This window comes from Chiloscyllium punctatum, chromosome 45 (genome assembly GCF_047496795.1).
Source record: "Chiloscyllium punctatum isolate Juve2018m chromosome 45, sChiPun1.3, whole genome shotgun sequence".
Lineage (NCBI taxonomy): Eukaryota > Metazoa > Chordata > Chondrichthyes > Orectolobiformes > Hemiscylliidae > Chiloscyllium > Chiloscyllium punctatum.
Genome location: NC_092783.1, coordinates 28408049 through 28428054, shown reverse-complemented (window position 1 = coordinate 28428054; position 20006 = coordinate 28408049). Strand labels below are relative to the sequence as shown.

Here is a 20006-nt window from a genome sequence, read left to right as displayed (position 1 = left end):
TACGGAAGATCAACTGCTCTACGTAGCCAACAAAGAGACAGGCATAGCTGGGGCCCACACGTGTGCCTATAGCTACCCCTTTGGTCTGGAGGAAGGGGGAGGATTCAAAGGAGAAATTGTTAAGGGTGATGACCAGTTCGGCCAAATGAATGAGAGTGTCAGTGGAAGGGTACTGTTGGGGACGTCTGGAGAGGAAAAAACGGAGGGCTTGGAGGCCCTGGTCATGGCGGATGGAGGTGTAGAGGGATTGGATATCCATGGTGAAGATGAGGTGTTAGGGGCTGGGGAAACAGAAGTCTTGGAGGAGGTGGAGGGCGTGGGTGGTGTCTCGAACGTATGTGGGGAGCTCCTGGACTAGGGGGGATAGGACAGTGTCGAGGTAGGTAGAGATGAGTTCAGTGGGGCAGGAGCATGCTGAGACAATGGGTCGGCCAGGGTGGTCAGGCTTGTGGATCTTGGGAAGGAGGTAGAACCGGGCAGTGTGGGCTTCCTGGACTATGAGGTTGGAAGCTGTGGGTGGGAGATCTCCTGAGGTGATGAGGTTCTGTATGGTCTGGGAGATGATGGTTTGGTGATGAGGGGTGGGGTCATGGTCGAAGGGGCAGTAGGGAGAGATGTCCTCGAGTTGGTGTTTGGCTTCAACAGTGTAGAGGTCAGTGCGCCCCCTTTATCCGCTGGCTTGATGGTTAGGTTGGGATTGGAGCAGAGGGATTGGAGGGCTGCGCGTTGTGAGGGTGAGAGGTTGGAGTGTGGGAGGGGGGTAGACAGGTTGAGGCAGTTAATGTCCCGGCGGCAGTTGGAAATGAAGAGGTCGAGGGCAGGTAATAGGCCAGCGCGGGGTGTCCAGGTGGATGCAGTGTTTTGGAGGTGGGCGAAGGGGTCCTCGGAAGGTGGGCGGGAATCCTGATTGTGAAAGTAAGCTCGGAGGCGGAGGCGATGGAAGAATTGTTTGATGTCACGTCGTGTATTAAATTCATTGATGCGTGGACGGAGGGGAATGAAGGTGAGTCCTTTGCTGAGGACTGATCGTTCGTCCTCAGTGAGGGGGAGGTCTGGGGGGATGGTGAAAACTTGGCAGAGCTGGGAGCTGGGATCTGGTGTGGGTGTAGAGCTGGGAGTGGGGATGGAACCTGTAACTGAATTGGTGTGATGGCGGGGCGAATGGGGGTGGAGTCATGAGCAGGGGTAGTGTTCCCCTCGGGGTTCTGGGGGGATGGGGATAGTGACAGTGGGGTCTGTGGGGGGGCATGTCAGCAGAATGCAGGTGGGTGGCACTGGTGGGGGCAGAAGTGGTGGTGACCACGGCAGTAGGGGTGGCGGAAGTCACTGAGCATGTGGCATCAGCGATGATGTGAAGGGCAGACGTGATGTCAGGTGTGATGCATGAGGAATTGTGAGGGGCGGAAGTGGTTGTGGGAGTGGCCATGATGGGAGCAGAAGTGACATCATCAATCAGCGTGGGGGTGGCAGCTGCATCAGCCGCATGGCTAATGGCGTCTGTGTAGATTCCGAGGCCAGGGGAATCTTCTGGAATGTTTGAGGAGCGCTGGTTATGGAGGTGGGTGGATAAAAGTTTGTTGTACTTACAGTTTTTGGTGTTTGAGATGGAATTGAAATACTGTTTGTTGAGAGTATGAATTCTCCTGAGGATGTAGTACAGAGTGGGTCCTTTGCAATTCTGAGAGAGTGTGGCCCTCAGCTGAGGCAGGGCTGACTGGAGAGAAGTTAGGTGCCGGCACATTGCTGCAAGCGTGGAGTGGAGGATCTTGAAGGAGAACCGTTGCTGGTGTTTTTGAATCTGTAGTCTGTACTGTTTGTCCTGTTTGGGTCCGAACTCTGCTGGTTTAAAGATGGTCCGGAGTCCGTGTGGGATGAGTTGGTTACGGAGGCAGGCACTGAGGAAGCAAAAGTGGCTGTGGTAGCGAGTTTGTTTCACGACATGGTTAAAGAGCTTCAGGGCAGAGGAAATGACCTGGGACTTGCAGTGGGAGAGGGACTCCCTGAGATTCTTGTAGATAGAGGAGGAAAACTTCTTCAAGGCAGGCATCCAGGCACTCCACCCCCATTCCCCCCACGATCACACCTACTCCAGTTACAGGTTCCGCCCCCACTCCCAGCTCTACGCCCACACCAGATCCCAGCTCCCAGCTCTGCCAAGTTTTCACCATCCCCCCAGACCTCCCCCTCACTGAGGACGAACGATCAGTCCTCAGCAAAGGACTCACCTTCATTCCCCTCCGTCCACGCATCAATGAATTTAATACACGCCGTGACGTCGAACAATTTTTCCGTCGCCTCCGCCACCAAGCTTACTTTCACAATCAGGATTCCCGCCCACCTTCCGAGGACCCCTTCGCCCACCTCCAACACACTCCATCCACCTGGACACCCCACGCTGGCCTCGACCTCTTCATTTCCAACTGCTGCCGGGACATTAACCGCCTCAACCAGTCTACCCCCCTCCCCCACTCCAACCTCTCACCCTCACAACGCGCAGCCCTCCAATCCCTCTGCTCCAATCCCGACCTCACCATCAAGCCAGCGGATAAAGGGGGCGCAGTGGTAGTCTGGCGCACTGACCTCTACACCGCTGAAGCCAAACGCCAACTCGAGGACATCTCTCCCTACTGCCCCCTCGACCATGACCCCACCCCTCATCACCAAACCATCATCTCCCAGACCATACAGAACCTCATCACCTCAGGAGATCTCCCACCCACAGCTTCCAACCTCATAGTCCGGGAACCCCGCACTGCCCGGTTCTACCTCCTTCCCAAGATCCACAAGCCTGACCACGCTGGCTGACCCATTGTCTCAGCATGCTCCTGCCCCACTGAACTCATCTCTACCTACCTCGACACTGTCCTATCCCCCCTAGTCCAGGAGCTCCCCACATACGTTCGAGATACCACCCATGCCCTCCACCTCCTCCAAGACTTCCGTTTCCCCAGCCCCCAACGCCTCATCTTCACCATGGATATCCAATCCCTCTACACCTCCATCCGCCATGACCAGGGCCTCCAAGCCCTCCGTTTTTTCCTCTCCAGACGTCCCCAACAGTACCCTTCCACTGACACTCTCATTCGTTTGGCCGAACTGGTCTTCACCCTTAACAATTTCTCCTTTGAATCCTCCCCCTTCCTCCAGACCAAAGGCGTAGCCATGGGTACATGTGTGGGCCCCAGCTATGCCTGTCTCTTTGTTGGCTACGTAGAGCAGTTGATCTTCTGTAATTACACCGGCACCACTCCCCACCTCTTCCTCCACTACATTGATGACTGCATTGGCACCACCTCGTGCTCCCGCGAGGAGGTTGAGCAATTCATCAACTTCACCAACACATTCCACCCTGACCTTAAATTAACCTGGACCATCTCTGACACCTCCCTCCCCTTCCTGGACCTCTCCATCTTCATTAATGACGACCGACTCGACACTGACATTTTTTACAAACCCACCGACTCCCACAGCTACCTGGATTACACCTCTTCCTACCCTACCTCTTACAAAAATGCCGTATTCCCAATTCCTCCACCTCCGCCGTATCTGCTCCCAGGAGGACCAGTTCCACCACAGAACACACCAGATGGCCTCCTTCTTTAGAGACGCAATTTCCCTTCCCACGTGGTTAAAGATGCCCTCCAACGCATCTCGTCCACATCCCGCACCTCCGCCCTCAGACCCCACCTCTCCAACCGTAACAAGGACAGAACGCCCCTGGTGCTCACCTTCCACCCTACCAACCTTCGCATAAACCAAATCATCCGCCAACATTTCCGCCACCTCCAAACAGACCCCACCACCAGGAATATATTTCACTCCCCACCCCTTCCCGCCTTCCGCAAAGACCGTTCCCTCCGTGACTATCTGGTCAGGTCCATGCCCCCCCTACAACCCACCCTCCCATTCTGGCACTTTCCCCTGCCACCGCAGGAACTGTAAAACCTGCGCCCACACCTCCTCCCTCACCTCTATCCAAGGCCCTAAAGGAGCCTTCTACATCCATCAAAGTTTTACTTGCACATCCACTAATATAATTTATTGTATCCGTTGCTCCTGATGCGGTCTCCTCTACATTGGGGAGACTTGGCGCCTCCTAGCAGAGCGCTTTAGGGAACATCTCCGAGACACCCGCACCAATCAACCACACCGCTCCGTGGCCCAACATTTCAACTCTCCCTCCCACTCTGCCGAGGACATGGAGGTCCTGGGCCTCCTTCACTGCTGCTCCCTCACCACCAAATGCCTGGAGGACGCCTCATCTTCCGCCTCGGAACACTCAACCCCAGGACATCAATGTGGACTTCAACAGTTTCCTCATTTCCCCTTTCCCCACCTCACCCTAGTTCCAAACTTCCAGCTCAGCACTGTCCCCATGACTTGTGCAGACTTGTCCTACCTGCTTCTCTCCTTTTCCACCTATCCATTCCACCCTCTCCTCCCTGACCTATCATCTTCATCCCCTCCCCCACTCACCCATTGTACTCTATGCTACTTTCTCCCCACCCCCACCCTCCTCTAGCTTATCTCTCCACGCTTCAGGCTCACTGCCTTTATTCCTGATGAAGGGCTTTTGCACGAAACGTTGATTTCGAAGCTCCTTGGATGCTGCCTGAACTGCTGTTCTCTTCCAGCACCACTAATCCAGAATCTGGTCTCCAGCATCTGCAGTCATTGTTTTTACCTAATTGGAGTTGGCCAAAGTGTTTAAAGGTGATAGGTTGGATGCAGAGACTGGAGGAGTGATACGTGAGGACAAGGGGAACCCTGTCTTTTTTGCGTTGGGAGGGGCTTGAGTTTAGAGCGGGGAATGGAGGAGGTGCGGTGGAGGGCTGTTTGGATGACAGAAGGGGGAGAAGTCCATTGTTCAAAATAGGTAGACATCTGGGCTGCTTGGGAGTGGAATGTCTCCTCGTCCGAGCAGTTGCAGCGGAGCTGGAGGAATTGGGGAAACAGGATGGAGGTCTTGCAGGATACTGGGTGGGAGGAGGTGTAGTCAAGTAAATGTGAGTGATGCCATAAGTTGGGCATTTTGCAAGAAGATCATGTGTCCCTCTGGAGGTAAAACCTGAGCCTTTCTATCTGTCATCCAGGGAGTTTTCCAGGGAGAGAGAGAAGGCCAAATCACGGGGAGATTTCCAGAAGTTCAGAGAGAAGCAGCAGCTGGATGAGGATCTGAAAGGTTACCTCGACTGGATCACACACGCTGAGGATATTGACCTGGATCACATCAACCACGGAGATGGTAAGGTGCCTTAGGGGCAGATGATGATGCATGGTAATGTCACTGGATTAGAAATACAAAAATTCAGGCCAATGCTGTGGGGACATGAGTTCAAACACCACGTCTATTGAATTTAAATTCCATTAATAAATCTGGGATTGAAAGCTAGTCTCAGTGGTAGTGACTATAAACGGCTGTTTATTTTTGTAAAAGCTTGTCTGGTTCACTAATGTCCTCTAAGGGATGAAATCTGCTGTCCACGCCTGATCTAGCCTGCATATATATTACTTCAGACACACAGCCACATGGTGTCCTCTTCAATGGCCTGTCAAGGGCAGTTAGGGATGGGTGAAAAGTACTTGCCTTGTCTGCGATGCCCACAGCCAATGAAAGGTTAAAACAGAAAAAATTGTTGATTGAGTCCTTGGGACCATAGACAGTCACCTCATACATTTACAATCCAATCCTGGAACTTGTGTTGAAGAATTTGGTATCCCATATCTATGATTTATCCCCCTACTTCTCAATTTTGCCAACTTTTTACACGCTATTGTTGTGTCTGTAGATGCAACTTGCCCTATAGTTTCCATTACACACCAGCACTGAAGGTTGGGACCAGCAAGGATCAGTGCTGGGTCCACTGCTTTTCATCATTTGTATAAATGATTTGAGTGTGAATATAGGAGGAATGGTTAGTAAGTTTACAGATGACACCAAAATTGGTCATATAGTGGTTATCTCAGAGGACAACAGAAGTTTGATCAGATGGGCCAATGGCCTGAGAAATGGCAGGTGGAGTTTAGTTTCGATAAGTATTAGGTGTAGCATTTTGGAAAGGCAAAGCAGACCAGGACGTCACATGTATGGTAAAGTCCTGGGGAGTGTTGCCGAACAAAGAGACCTTGGGCTGCAGGTTCATTGTTCCTTAAAGGTGAAGTCACAGGTGGATGAGGGGGGTAAAGAAGGCGTTTATTGGTCAGTACATTGAGTATTGGAGTTGGAAGGTCATGTTGCAGCAGCACAGGACATCGGTTAGGTCACTGTTGGAATACTGTGTTCAGTTCTGATCTCCCTACTATAGGAAAGATGGTATTAAATTTGAAAGAGTTCACAAAAGCTTTACTAGGATGTTACCAGGGTTGGAGGATTTGAGCTGTAGGGAGAAGTTGAGTAGGCTGAGGTTGTTTTCCCTGGAGCATCAGAGGCTGAGGGGTGACCTTACAGAAGTTTATAAAATCATGAGGGGTATGGACAAGGTGAATAGTTAAGATCTTTTCCTCCAGAAGTGGTGGAGGCTGGTGCAATCACATTTAAAAGGCATCTGATGGGTACATGAATAGAAAGGGTTCAGTGGGATGTAGGCCATATGCTGGCAAATGAGATGAGATAAATGGACAAGTTGGACCGAAGGGCCTGTTTCTGTTTGGTACATCTCTATGACTCTGTAATAGAGTCTGAGATTCTTTAGTTACAGCAAACAAAATGGTCAATTCTTTATCATTTCTCCCACTGTCTTTAAGCCCAGCTGCTGGTAACACTGAACAAGCCCAGACTGAAACCTGGCTTGATAGGTCATATATTTAGATTTGCAGTTGTGGTGCTTAGTCGCAACATATTCACATGAGACTGCAGATGTTCTTTAACAACAGAACATAAGTTTACTAAGCGAAAAGATATGTAGAAGGCAGTTAGAAAGATCTTCACACATGTATAAAAGCAGTTTCCCAATACCATCTGTTACAGCGATTCAATTCCAGAGAAATATCATTGCTGTCTCAGCTTTGTAAATCTTTATTTAATTCACACTAGTCAATTTCTTTCACTTGGTCTGTTGAAAGCATTTTGTTTTCCGCCTCTGAGTCTGTTGGCACGAATCTCTCAGAATTCTGATGGCCGAAATCTTCTCAGTTCTAAAACTTGAAGATTTCTGTCCAATCTTTACTGGCTTGAAAGCTCCATAGACTAGGTGTCAGTAGGGGAACACTTTGGGGCCAGTGACCATAATTCTATTAGATTTAAAATAGTGATGGAAAAAGAAAGACCAGATCTAACAGTTGAGGTTCAAAACTGGAGAAAGGCCAATTTTGACAGTATTAAGCAAGAACTTTCACAAGCTGATTGGGGGCAGATGTTTGCAGGTAAAGGGACGACTGGAAAATGGGAAGCCTTCAGAAGTGAGATAACGAGAATCCAGAGACAGTATATTCCTGTTCGGTGAAAGGGAAGGCTGGTAGGTATAGGGAATGCTGGAAATGGAGGGTTTGATTAAGAAAAGGAAGGAAGCACATCTCAGGATAGATCAAGTGAATTCTTAGAAGAGTGTAAAGGCAGTATATTTAAGGCAGTATATTTAAGAGGGAAATCAGGAGGGCAAAAAGCTTTGGCAAATAGAGTTAAGGAGAATCCAAAGGGTTTTTACAAATACAAGGACAAAAGGGTAACTAGGGAGAGAGTAGGGCCCCTCAAAGATCAGCAAGGCGGCCTTTGTATGGAGCCACAGAAAATGGGGGAGACAATAAACAAGTATTTTGCATCAGTATTTACTGTGGAAAAGGATATGGAAGATATAGACTGTAGGGAGATAGATGGTGACATCTTGAAAAGTGTCCATATTACACAGGAGGAAGTGCTGGATGTCTTGAAACGCATAAAAGCAGGTAAATCCCCAGGACCTGAGCAGGTGTACCCTAGAATTCTGTGGGAAGCTAGAGAAGTGATTGCTGGGCCTCTTACTGAGATCTTTGTATCATTGAAAGTCACAGGTGAGGTGCTGGAAGACTGGGGGTTGGCTAATGTGGTGGTAAAGGTGGTAAAGACAAGCCAGGGAACTGTAGACCGAAGAACTTGGGCAAGTTGTTGGAGGGAATCCTGAGGGACAGGATGTACATGTATTTGGAAAGGCAAGGGCTGACTCGGGATAGTCAACATGGCTTTATGCGTGGGAAATCATGTCTCACAAACTTAATTGAGTTTTTTGAAGAAGTAACAAAGAAGATTGATGAGGGCAGAGCAGTAGATGTGATCTATATGGACATCAGTAAGGCCTTCGACAAGGTTCCCGATGGGAGATTGGTTAGCAAGGTTAGATCTCATGGAATACAGGGAGAACTAGCCATTTGGATACAGAACCGACTCAAAGGTAGAAGACAGAGGGTGGTGGTGGAGGGTTGTTTTTCAGACTGGAGGCCTGTGACCAGTGGAGTGCCACAAGGATTGGTGCTGGGCCCTCTACTTTTTGTCATTTACATAAATGATTTGGATGTGAGCATAAGAGGTACAGTTAGTAAGTTTGCAGATAGATGGGCCAATGGGCTGAGAAGTGGCAGATGGAGTTTAATTCAGATAAATGTGAGGTGTTGCATTTTAGGAAAGCAAATCTTAGCAGAACTTATACACTTAATCGTAAGGTCCTGGGGAGAGTTGCTGCACAAAGAAACCTTGGAGTGCAGGTTCATAGCTCCTTGAAAGTGGAGTTGCAGGTAGATAAGATAGTGAAGAAGGTGCTTGGTATGCTTTCCTGTATTGGTCAGAGTATTGAGTACAGGAGTTGGGAGGTCATGTTGCAGCTGTACAAGACATTGGTTAGGCCACTTTTGGAATATTGCGTGCAATTCTGGTCTCCTGTTGTGATAATTGAAAGGGTTCCAAAAAGATTTACAAGGATTTTGCCAGAGTTGGAGGATTTGAGCTGTAGGGAGAGGTTAAATAAACTAGGGCGGTTTTCCCTGGAATGTCAGAGGCTGAGGGGTGATCTTATAGAGGTTTATAAAATCATGAGGGGCATGGATAGGATAAATAGACAAAGTCTTTTCCCTGGGGTGGGGAAGTCCAAAACTAGAGGGCATAGGTTTAGGGTGAGAGGGGAAAGATATAAAAGAGACCTCAGGGGCAACGTTTTCACACAGAGGGTGGTACGTGTATGGAATGAGCAGCCAGAGGAAGTGGTGGAGGCTGGTACAATTGCAACATTTAAGAGGCATTTGGATGGGTATTTGAATTGGAAGGGATATGGCAGGTGGGACTAGATTGGGATGGGATATCTGGTCGGCATGGACGGGTTGGACCGAAGGGTCTGTTTCAATGCTGTACATCTCTATGACTCTATGACTAGAAACCCTTTTTGTTGAGGTGTGTGTTTTCCCTGAACTTACTGACTTGTCTTCTATGAGAAATGGAGAAACTATTTTATCTTCTGAACTCAACTCCTGCGTCTTCTCAATTAACTTTTTATTTTGAAGTCAACCTCAATGTGTTAACTCTGCCATAAACCCAACAGTAGAAACATTAGATTCATTGACACTACAGGGGTTCTTCAAGGCACTCCATTGTATTCACGTCCTTTTTTTGAACTCGTGCATCTAGCTCACTGAACTTTTTGATATTAAAAGGAAACCTTCTTAGAACTGACCAATATCTATCTCCCTCTATTTTGAGATCCAGAAATACAACATTTGTCTCATCTCTCCTCTTCAAATATCAGTCTCCCCTTTGAATCAGAGAGTCTTCGATTGAAATCCCACTCCAGAAACGTGAACGTGAATCCAATGCAGCACTGAAGGAGTGTTGCATGGTTGGAATTGCGATCTTTTGTTAGGCTCCACCTGCCCTCTTAGCTGCAATTAAGAAATTCTATCACAGTACTCGAAAGAGAGCAGAAATGTGCTCACCAGCATTCTGACAAATATTTATCCCTGAATCAACGTGATCAAAATAGTTTATCTGGTCTTTAATATTTGATTGTGTTTGGGATTTTGCTGTGCCCAAATTAGCTCCCACATTTACTACATTTCAACAGTAAGCGCACTTTCAAAATGTCTTCACTGTTTGTGAAGTGCTTAGTGATAGCCTGAGATTGGTAACGCTCGTTTGCTGTTGAAGCAAACCTGCCTTTGGGATGTTTTGTGTTGCCCTGTGGGGCCATGGCTGGCATTTTGTAATGGGTGAATACAGTGAGTACCTCTCTGCTTCCACAGGAATGCTAACCTCAGATGAAGGTGGCTCCATGGCTTCTCAGGAACTGCTCGAGTTGGAGGGAATGAGTCTGCTGTCACGTGTCAAGTAAGTTACCGGGCCCCAGCCTATTCCTGTGTGAGAGTTCAGTTATAACCAGTCCTATTGGCCGTGGAGTGAGGGAAGAGAAATGATTGGAGTTGGTGTAGGTGAGGGAGCAATGCGGCTGTTGAGGTGGGGTAAGGGTTTCTGTGATGATGTGATGAGTTTGTTGTGTATAGAGGTGTGGAGTTCATAGTATTGGACTTGGAACCTGAATGCCCTGAATTCAGATCCCACTGCAGCAAATTATGAACTTGAACTGCAGAGTACATAAAGGCCATGGCTCAGCAAGCAGCCTCTCAGATCTGTCAAACTGTCACTTCAGGTCAGCACTAAGACAGTGATGGACTGCTAGGGGGGGCCAGGTTAACAGTTTGGGTTCCTCCAGGACCACTCAGTTCCAAGGCATTGCTACCTTGGTTCAAATATAGGCGTGTTCCTCTTGCAGGATGTGGGAGGTGAGGGTCAACACTAGTGTTCCTGCTGACTTCACCTGTGAGAACTGCACCCAACTCCAGCTCCTCACAGACTGCGTTACGGAACTGGAGCTGGAACCAGATGAACTTCAGATCATTCAGGAGGCCGGGGGCAGGGTGATAGAGAGGAGTTATAGCGAGGTAGTCTTGCCTCAGTTACAGGATAAAGGTAGCTGGATGACTGTCAGGAGCAGGAAAGGGAATAGGCAGACAAGGCAGGGATCCCCTGTGGCCGTTTCCCCATTGGGGGGGAGCTACCAACTAGTGGAAAGCCACAGCGGCCAGGTTTCTGACAGTGAGCCTGCTCTGTGGCTCAGAAGGGGGAGAACAGGAGAACAATACAGATAGGAAATTCAATGGTTAGAGGAATAGACAGGAAATTCTGTGGTTGCAAGTGAGACTCCGGGACAGTATGTTGCCTCCTGAGTGCCAGGGTCAGGGATGTCTCAGATTGAGTCTACAGGATTCTTAAGGCGAGGGAGGTCAGCCTGAAGTCGTGATACACATCAGTACCAATGACATAGCCAGGGAAAGGGAGGAGGATCTGAAAAGACAATATCAGGAGTTAGGTTGGAAGCTAAAAGGCAGGATGAGCAGAGTAGTAATCCCAGGATTGCTACTGGTGTCACGTGCTAGTGAGACTAGGAACAGAGAGCAAGTACAGCTGAACGCGTGGCTGCAGGGCTGGTGTAGGAGGGAGGGCTTCAGATATATGGCTCATCGGTATACCTTCTAGGGAAGGTGGGACCTGGACAAGAAAGACGGGTTGGACCTGAACTGGAGGGGCACCAATATCCTGTGCGGGAGGTTTGCTAGAGCTCTTCAGGAGGATTTAAACTAAATCGGCAGGAGAATGAGAACCCGAGATATGGATCAGAGCTCGGAGCAGATAGTGAACAACCAGACACAGCACGCAGAAAGTCTGTGAGGAGAGATAGGCACTTGATACGGCAAAGGTGCAGTCAGTGTGATGGGCTGAAGTGTGTCTATTTTAATGCAAGAGCTATCAGGAATAAGGGTGACAAACTCAGAGCAGGCATCAGTACTTGGAACTATGATGTTGTGGCCATTACAGAGACTTGGATATCACAGGGGCAGGAATGATTGTTGAATATTCCAGGGATTTAGATCTTTCAAAAGGAATGGGGTGGGGGGGGGAAGGTAAAAGAGGTGGGGGAATGGCATTGCTAATCAAGGATAGTATCACAGCTGCAGAAATGGAGATCGTCGAGGATGGTGTGTCCACCGAGTCAGTGTGTGTGGAAGTCAGAAACAGGAAAGGAGCAGTCACTTTATTGAGAGTTTTCTACAGACCTCTCAATAGCAATAGAGACATGGAGGAACAGATTCGGAAATGTGTAGAAGTTGTTGTCATGGGTGACGTTAACTTCCCAAATATTGATTGGAACCTCCTTAGTTCAAATAGTTTGGATGGAGCAGGTTTTGTCAGGTGTGTCCAGGAAGGATTCCTGACTCAATATGTAGATAAGCCGACTAGAGAGGAGGTCATATTGGATTTGGTGCTTGGCAATGTACCAGGTCAGGTGTCAGATATCTTAGTGGTAAAGCATTTCGATGATAGTGATCACACCTCCCTGACCTTTAGTATACTCATGGAGAGGGATAGGAGTAGATGGCATAGGAAAGTACTTAATGGAGGAGGGGGAATGACAATGCTATTAGGCAGGAACTGGGGCAACTGAATTGGGAATAAATGTTCTCCAAGAACTGCAGACAGAAATGTGGAGGTTGTTTAAGAAGCACTTGCTGATAGTATTGACAGGTTTTCCCACTGAGGCAAGAGAGGGATGGTAGGGTGAAGGAACCTTGGGTGACATCTAGTCAAGAGGAAGAAGGAAGCTTACTCAAGGTTAAGGAGGCAAGGATCAGACAGAGCTTTAGAGGGTTACAAGGTTGTCAGGAAGGAACTGAAGAATGGACTTAGGACAGCTTGAAGGGGGCATGAAAATTTTTTAGTGGGGATAATTAAGGTAAACCCCAAGGCGTTTTACCTTATGTGAGGAATAAGAAAATGACCAGAGTGAGGGTAGGGCCGATCAGGGATAGTGGAGGGAATTTGTGCCTGGAGTCGGAGGAGGTAGGGGAGGTCCTTAATGAATACTTTGCTTCAGTTTTCACTACTGAGAGGGACCTTGACATTTCCAAGGACAGCATGTATGCTCAAACAGGTTGATGTTAAGAAGGAGGATGTGCTGAAAGTTTTGAAAAGCATAAGGATAGATAAATCCCCTGGGCCAGAGGGGATATACCCTCCACTACTACAGGAAGCAAGGGAAGAGATTGCTGAGCCTTTGGCGATGATCTTTGCGTCCTCACTGTCCACAGGAGTAGTGAGATGATTGGAGGGTGGCAAATGTTATTCCCTCGTTCAAGAAAGGAAATAGGGATAATCCTGGGAATTATAGACCAGTCAGCCTTATGTTAGTGGTGGGCAAAGTGTTAGAGAGGATTCTGAGATAGAGGATTTATGATTACTTGGAAAACCATAGTTTGATTAGAGACAGTTAGCATGGCTTTGTGAGGATGCCTCTCAAGCCTTACTGAATTCTTTGAGGATGTATCAAAACACATTGATGAAGGTCGAGCAGCGAACGTGATGTACAGGTGCACAATCCTTTATCCGAAACCTTGAGGCCAGCTGGTTTTTGGAATTCGAAAGTTTTTGGATTTCGGAATAAGTGACAGTTTAACGGTGAAATTAAATGAATCTTACCAAACAGTAGCTGCACCTGTGAGTACTGTGACCCCTGAGACAGGATTGATGCCTGCCAGTGCTGGGCCACACCGCGATGTCACGTCTGAGTGACGTGGGTCGAGTGGGTGTGAAGTTGGGTTAACTAATTGCACGCCACACAACCTTGTTATGGAGGAAAAAACTTCATGAAAGAACTTTGGATTTTGGAGCTTTTTGGATTTTGGGATTTCGGAGAAAGGATTGTGTACCTGGACATGGATTTTAGCAAGCTGTTTGATAAGATTCTCCATAGTGGGCTCAATCAGAAAGTAAGGAGGTATGGGATACAGGGAAGTCTGGCTGTCTGGATACAGAATTGACTGGCCCATAGAAAACACAAAGTGATGGCAGATGGAAGCCTGGAGCTCGGTGACCAGTGGTGTTCCACAAGGGACTCTGCTGTTTGTGATTTTTATAAATGACTTTGATGAGGAAGTGGAAGGGTGGGTTAGTAAGTTTGCCGATGACATGAACATTGGTGGAGTTGTGGATCGTGTAGAGGATTATTGTAGATTGCATCGGGACTTTGACAGGACACAGAACTAGGCTGAGAAGTGGCAGGTGGGGTTCAACCTGGAAAAGTGGAAAGTGATTCATTTTGGAAGGTCAAATTTGAATAAAAAGTTGAAAATCACACAACATCAGGTTATAGTCCAATAGGTTTAATTGGAAGCACTAGCTTTCGGAACGCTGTTCCTTCATCAAGTGGTTATCAAATCATAATTTGAATACAGATTACAGGGTTAAAGGCAGGTTTCTTGGCAGTGTGGAGGAACCAAGGGATCTTAAGGTCAATGTTCACAGATCTCTCAAAGTTGCCACCCAATTTGAAAGAGTTGATAAGGTGTATGGTGTGCTGGCTTTCATTAGCAGAGGGATTGAGTTTAAGAGCCGCGAGGTTATGCTGCAGCTCTATAGCGCCCTGGTCAGACCACATTTGGAATATTGTGTTCAGTTCTGGTTGCCTCATTATAGGAAGGATATGGAAGCTTTAGAGAGGGAGCAGAGGAGATATACTAAGATACTATCTGGACTGAAGGGAATGTTTAATGAAGAAAGCTTAAGGGAGCTAGGGCTTTTCTCATTAGAGCGAAGGAGGTTGAGAGAGGTGTACAAGATGATGAGAGGCATGGATAGAATGGATAAACAGAGACTTTTCCCCAGGGTGGAAATGACTATCATGAGGGAGCATAATTTTAAGGTGATTGGAGGAAGGTTTAGGCGAGGTGTCAGAGGTAGGTTCTTTACACAGAGAGTGGTGGGTGTGTGGAATGCACTGCCAGCAGTGGTAGTAGAGTCAGATACATTAGGGACATTAAGTGACTCTTGGATAGGCACATGGAAGATAGTACAATGAAGGGTTTGTAGGTTAGTTTGATCTTAGAGTAGGATAAAAGGTCAGCGCAACATCAATGGCCGAAGTGCCTGTACTGTGCTGTCCTGTTCTATGTTCTATGTTCTTAAAAGAGTTGAATTCTAGAGGTGAGGTAAGACTGATTGTCCTTGACAATTAAGGCCACATTTGACAGTATGTGACAACAAGGAAACCTCACAAAACTGGAGTCAGTAGAAATTGGGAGAAATCTTCCACAGGCTGGAGTCACACCTGGCACAAAGTAAGATGTTTGAGATTACTGAAGATCAATCATCTCAGTCCATAGAACCATTGAAAAGTTATGGTTCAGAAAGAGGCTATGCTTATCAGCAGTGCCTGAAACAAAAAACCAGCCGCCTATTCTAATTCCACATTCCATAGCCTTGCAGGTTTCTGCGTTTCAGGGTTAGATCCACATTCCTTGCAAATAAATTGAGGGTATCTACCTTAATCACCAGAATGGGCAACAAATTCCAGACACTCACCACCCTATGGGTGAGTACGCTCTTCCTTATGTCTACTTCAATCATTCCAGCAATGACCATCAATCTGTGCTCCAGTTATTTCACCATTCCACAAGAAGCGACACGTCTTCCCTGTCCACTTTACCGAAGTCAAAGTGTAATCAATTAAGCAATTAATTCTTCTGTTCTAAGGAAAACAGTCTTAGCCTACCCAATCTTTCTAAGAGCTGCTATTTCCATCTCTGGCAGCAGGACACCTCTGCAGGAGTTCCTCAGTGTAGTGTCCCAGGCCCAACCATCTTCAGTTGCTTCATCAATGACTTTCCCTCCATCATAGGGTCAGAAGTGGGGATGTTCACTGGTGACTGTACAATGTTCAGCACCATTTGCGATTCTGACACATTAAGCAGTCCCATGTCTAAATGCAGCTAGACCTTAACAATACCCAGGTTTGGGCTGACAAGTGGCAACTAGCACTCATATCACACAAGTGCCGGGCAATGACCATCTCCATCAACAGAGAATCTGACCATTGCCCTTTAACATTCCATGGTGTTACCAACAACCAATCACCCATTTTCAACATCCTGGGGCTTACCATTGACTAGAAACTGAGCTCAGTATGCCATTTAAATGCAAAGGCTATGAGAACAGGTCAGAGACTAACAATCCTGCATTAAATAATGCACCTCCTGAATACCCAAAACCTGTTCACTGTCGACAAGGCACAAGTCAGAGAGAGAATACTCTCCCACTTTCCTGGATAAGCGCAGCTCAAACAACACCCAGGATGCTTGTCACCATCCAGATGAGCATCAGCATCTCAGCCAGGCCCACAGGTACTGAGCGGACCTCCCAGTCACCACTCATTTTAATTCATCTACCCACTCCCTTTTTGACATGACCATCCTTGGCCTCCTCCATTGCCTCAACGACCCACACCGCAAATTGGAGGAACAATACATCATCTTCCGCTTGGGCCGCCTGCAGCCTGGAGGACTCAACATTGAGTTCTCCAATTTCAAATAATCTCCCTTCCCATCCCCCAACTCCCTTCCCAGCCCCTCTCCCGCCCTTCCGCCCCTCCCTGCAACCAACCAGATTCATTCCTCCCTTTGATCCATCAGGTTGTACCCTCTACCTGTCTTCACCCATCCCCACTTCATAACCCTGCTCTTGCCATCCCCTTTATCTGCCGCTCCCACTACAGCCAGCCCCAGTCCTGAAGAAGGGTTATACGTGAAATGTCGACTTCTTCACCTCCTGATGCTGCCTGGCTTGCTGTGTTATTCCAGCCTCCTGCTTGTCTGCTTTGGATTCCAGCTTCTGCAGTTTTTTTTTGTCTGACCATCCAGGACAAAGCAGCCCATTCAATTGGCATCACATCCACAAACATCCACTCCCTCCACTACCGACACACAGTAACAACAGTGTATCCTGTCTACAAGATGCACACCAGGATTTCACTAAGGATGGGGTAGGGACCTGCGTAGCTCAGTGGATCCCAGCCACTTGGCCCACAGTGGTATGGTTGGTGATTGGAGTGTGATTAATTCTGGGAATAAAACTAGGCTCAGGACTCACCTCCTAATGTAATTTTCCCACAGTTGGCGATGTCAGAGATGGAACCGGCTGTTCAGGCGGAAGTGCAGAGCAGTGGTCAAATCCGACTTCTTCTACTGGCTGGTGATATTCCTGGTTTTCGTCAACACTTTGATGATAGCGTCAGAGCATCACCATCAGCCTCACTGGCTGACTGATGTACAGGGTAAGGACTGAACCTGTGAGCATCAGGAACAAGAATAGCAACCCCCTGTACAATGACCGTGACTCTCTTCCAGCAATCACTGTCTACCCCATTCCCTGTTCCTACCATTCCCTCTATCTGTCTGTATTACAGTGTCTCTCTATTCCCCGTGCTCACTCTCTCTCTATTTCTCCCTTGTTTTATAGACCATGCCAACAAGGTGCTGCTAGCTCTATTCACAGTGGAGATGATCCTGAAGATGTACAGCCTTGGCCTGCAGGCTTACTTTGTCTCACTGTTTAATCGCTTTGACTGCTTTGTGGTATGTGGTGGGATCCTAGAGACTATCCTTGTGGAGGTGGAGATGATGTCTCCACTTGGAATTTCTGTCCTCCGGTGTATCCGACTTCTGAGAATCTTCAAAATCACCAGGTATGGTTTGTGAGGGTGGGGTTAGGCTGAGTCCACGAATAGCACTCCATTCTCTCGTGTCAATGAGTTGAAAACAGATATTTTCTAATCACCTTGTTCAGAGATGCTGTTACACCCATCTGAAGGAGTTGGGCCTTGAACCTAGGCCTCCAGGTCCAGGGGTATGGACACTAACACTGTGCTAGGGGTACGGACACTAACACTGTGGCAGGGGTACGGACACTAACACTGTGCCAGGGGTACGGACACTAACACTGTGCCACAAGAGCTCCTGTGAAATGGTAACATTGCTCACTGCATCACCATTGCTTCAGGAAAACTGATTAAATGGTTAATCTGAGACAATTCAAAAGATGAAACCAAACATGACTAACGGTTTTAGCCATTATTAAAGAGCATGACTCATAGAGTCTAACAGCATGTTAGTCCATCTTTAGTCCAACTAGTTCATGTCGACCATGTTCTCAAATTAAACTAGTCCCACTTGTCTGCATTTGGCCCATATCCCTCCAAACCTTTCCTACTCATGGACTTATCCACATGTTTTTTAAGCAGTGTAACTTTACCTGAACCTATCACTTCCTCAAGCAGTTCATTCCACACATGAACCACTCTCCGTGTAAAAAAAGTTGCTCCTAACATTATTTTTAAAATTTTCTCCTGTCACCTTATAAATATGTCCTCTAGTTTTGAAGTCCCTCATCTTTATGAGAAGACCCTTGTCATTCACCTATCTAGGCCCCACATGATTTTAGAAATCTCAATAAGGTGCTGCTGTGCTCCAGCGAAAAAAGTTCCACCTTTTCCAGTCTATTTTTATAACTTACATCTCCATTTGTAGCTACATCCTGATAAATCTTTTCTGAACCATCTCTAATAATATCCTTTCTATCACAGGGTGACCAGCACTGCACATGGCACTCCAGAAAAAGCCCTCACCAATGTCCTGCAAAACCTCAAAATGATGTCCCAAAATCCATACTCAACAGTCTGAGCAATGAAGGCAAGCATGTTAAATGCCTTCTTAACCACTCTGTCTGGCTGTGATGCAAATTTCAAAGAATTATGTAGTTGAGCCTCTAGGCCTTTCTGTTTTCCAACACTACTCAGGGCCCTACCATTAATTATACACCTTCTGTCCTTGTTTGTATTATACTCTCTCTCTCTATCTCCCATGCTAGCTCACTTTCGCTCTCTATTTCTCCCTTGCTTTATAGATCATGCCAAGGTCCTCTTAGCTTTGCAATACCTCACATTTATCCAAATTAAACTCCATCTGCCACTTCTCAACCCATTGACCCAATTGATCAAGATCCATTTGTAATTTTAAATAACTTTCTTCAATGAACTCTATACCACCAATTTTGGAGTCATGCCTCCTATATTTTCATCCAAATCATTTTTCTAAGTGACAAACAAAAGTAGATCCAGTACTGATCCCTGTGAAACACTGCTGGTCACAGGACTCCAGTCTGTAAAATAACCATCCACCATCATCCTCTGTCACCTACCATAATGCCACTTTATATTCAATTTGGCAAGCTCAGCCTGAATCCCATGAGATTTAACTTTACTAATTAGTCTACCATGTAGAACCTTGTCAGAGGCTTTACTAAAATCCAAGTAAACAACAAATGCTACTATGCTGTTATCAATCTTTTTGGTTACTTGATTAAAAAAAAACTCATTCAAGGTTGTGAGACACAAAACAATGCTGACTATCCCTAATCAATCCTTGCTTCTCCAAATGCATGTAAATCCTATCTTCCAGGATCACCTCCAACAATTTATCCACCACTGATGTCAGACTCACAGTTTCCAGGCTTCTACTTACAGTCTATCTTCCAACATTAGCCAACCTTCAGTCCCTTGGCACCCTCCCTGATTTTAATGACTCCTGAAAGATCATCACTAATGCCTCTGCTATCTCTTCAGCTATCTCCCTTCGAACTCTGGTGTGCAGTCCATCTGGTCCAGGTGATTTTATCTGCCTTCAGGCCATTAAGATTTTCTAGCACCTTCTCCTTGGTGATAGCCACCATACTCAGCCAAGCCCCCTCACTCTCTTGAATTTCTGGATTATTACTTGAGTCTTCCAGTGTGAAGACTGACATGAAGTAATTATTCAGTTCCACAGCCATTTCCTTGTTCCCCATTACTATCTTCCAGCATCATTTTCCAGTGGCCCAAAGTTCACTTTTGCCTTTCTTTTGCCCTTTACAGATCTCAAGAAACTCTTACAGACTTCCTTTATATTACTGGCTAGCTTACTCTCATATTTAATTTTCTCCCTCCTTATTTTGTTTTTTGTTGTCCTTTGTTGGTCTTTATAAGCTTCCCAATCCCCTAGTTTCCCACTGCCCTTTGCCACATTATATGCTTTCTCTTTTGCTTTTGTGCTATCCCTGACTTCCTGAATCATCCTCCCTGTACCATGCTTCTTTTTCCTCAGGATGATTTTTTGCTGTGTCTCCTGAATTA

At 46.9% G+C, this 20006-nt stretch overlaps 1 protein-coding gene across 3 annotated transcripts in view; it reads left to right on the top strand.

Moving 5' to 3' along the window:
* The window catches only part of LOC140467254 (voltage-dependent L-type calcium channel subunit alpha-1S-like), a 214656-nt gene that overhangs the window by 49408 nt on the left and 145242 nt on the right, over positions 1–20006 (top strand). For all 3 annotated transcript variants that reach the window (XM_072563501.1, XM_072563500.1, XM_072563502.1), the window contains 4 exons: positions 5094–5245; positions 10198–10282; positions 16954–17114; positions 17300–17525. In XM_072563501.1, coding sequence (XP_072419602.1) covers positions 5094–5245; positions 10198–10282; positions 16954–17114; positions 17300–17525 — 624 coding nt within the window. The remainder of the gene's footprint in view (positions 1–5093; positions 5246–10197; positions 10283–16953; positions 17115–17299; positions 17526–20006) is intronic.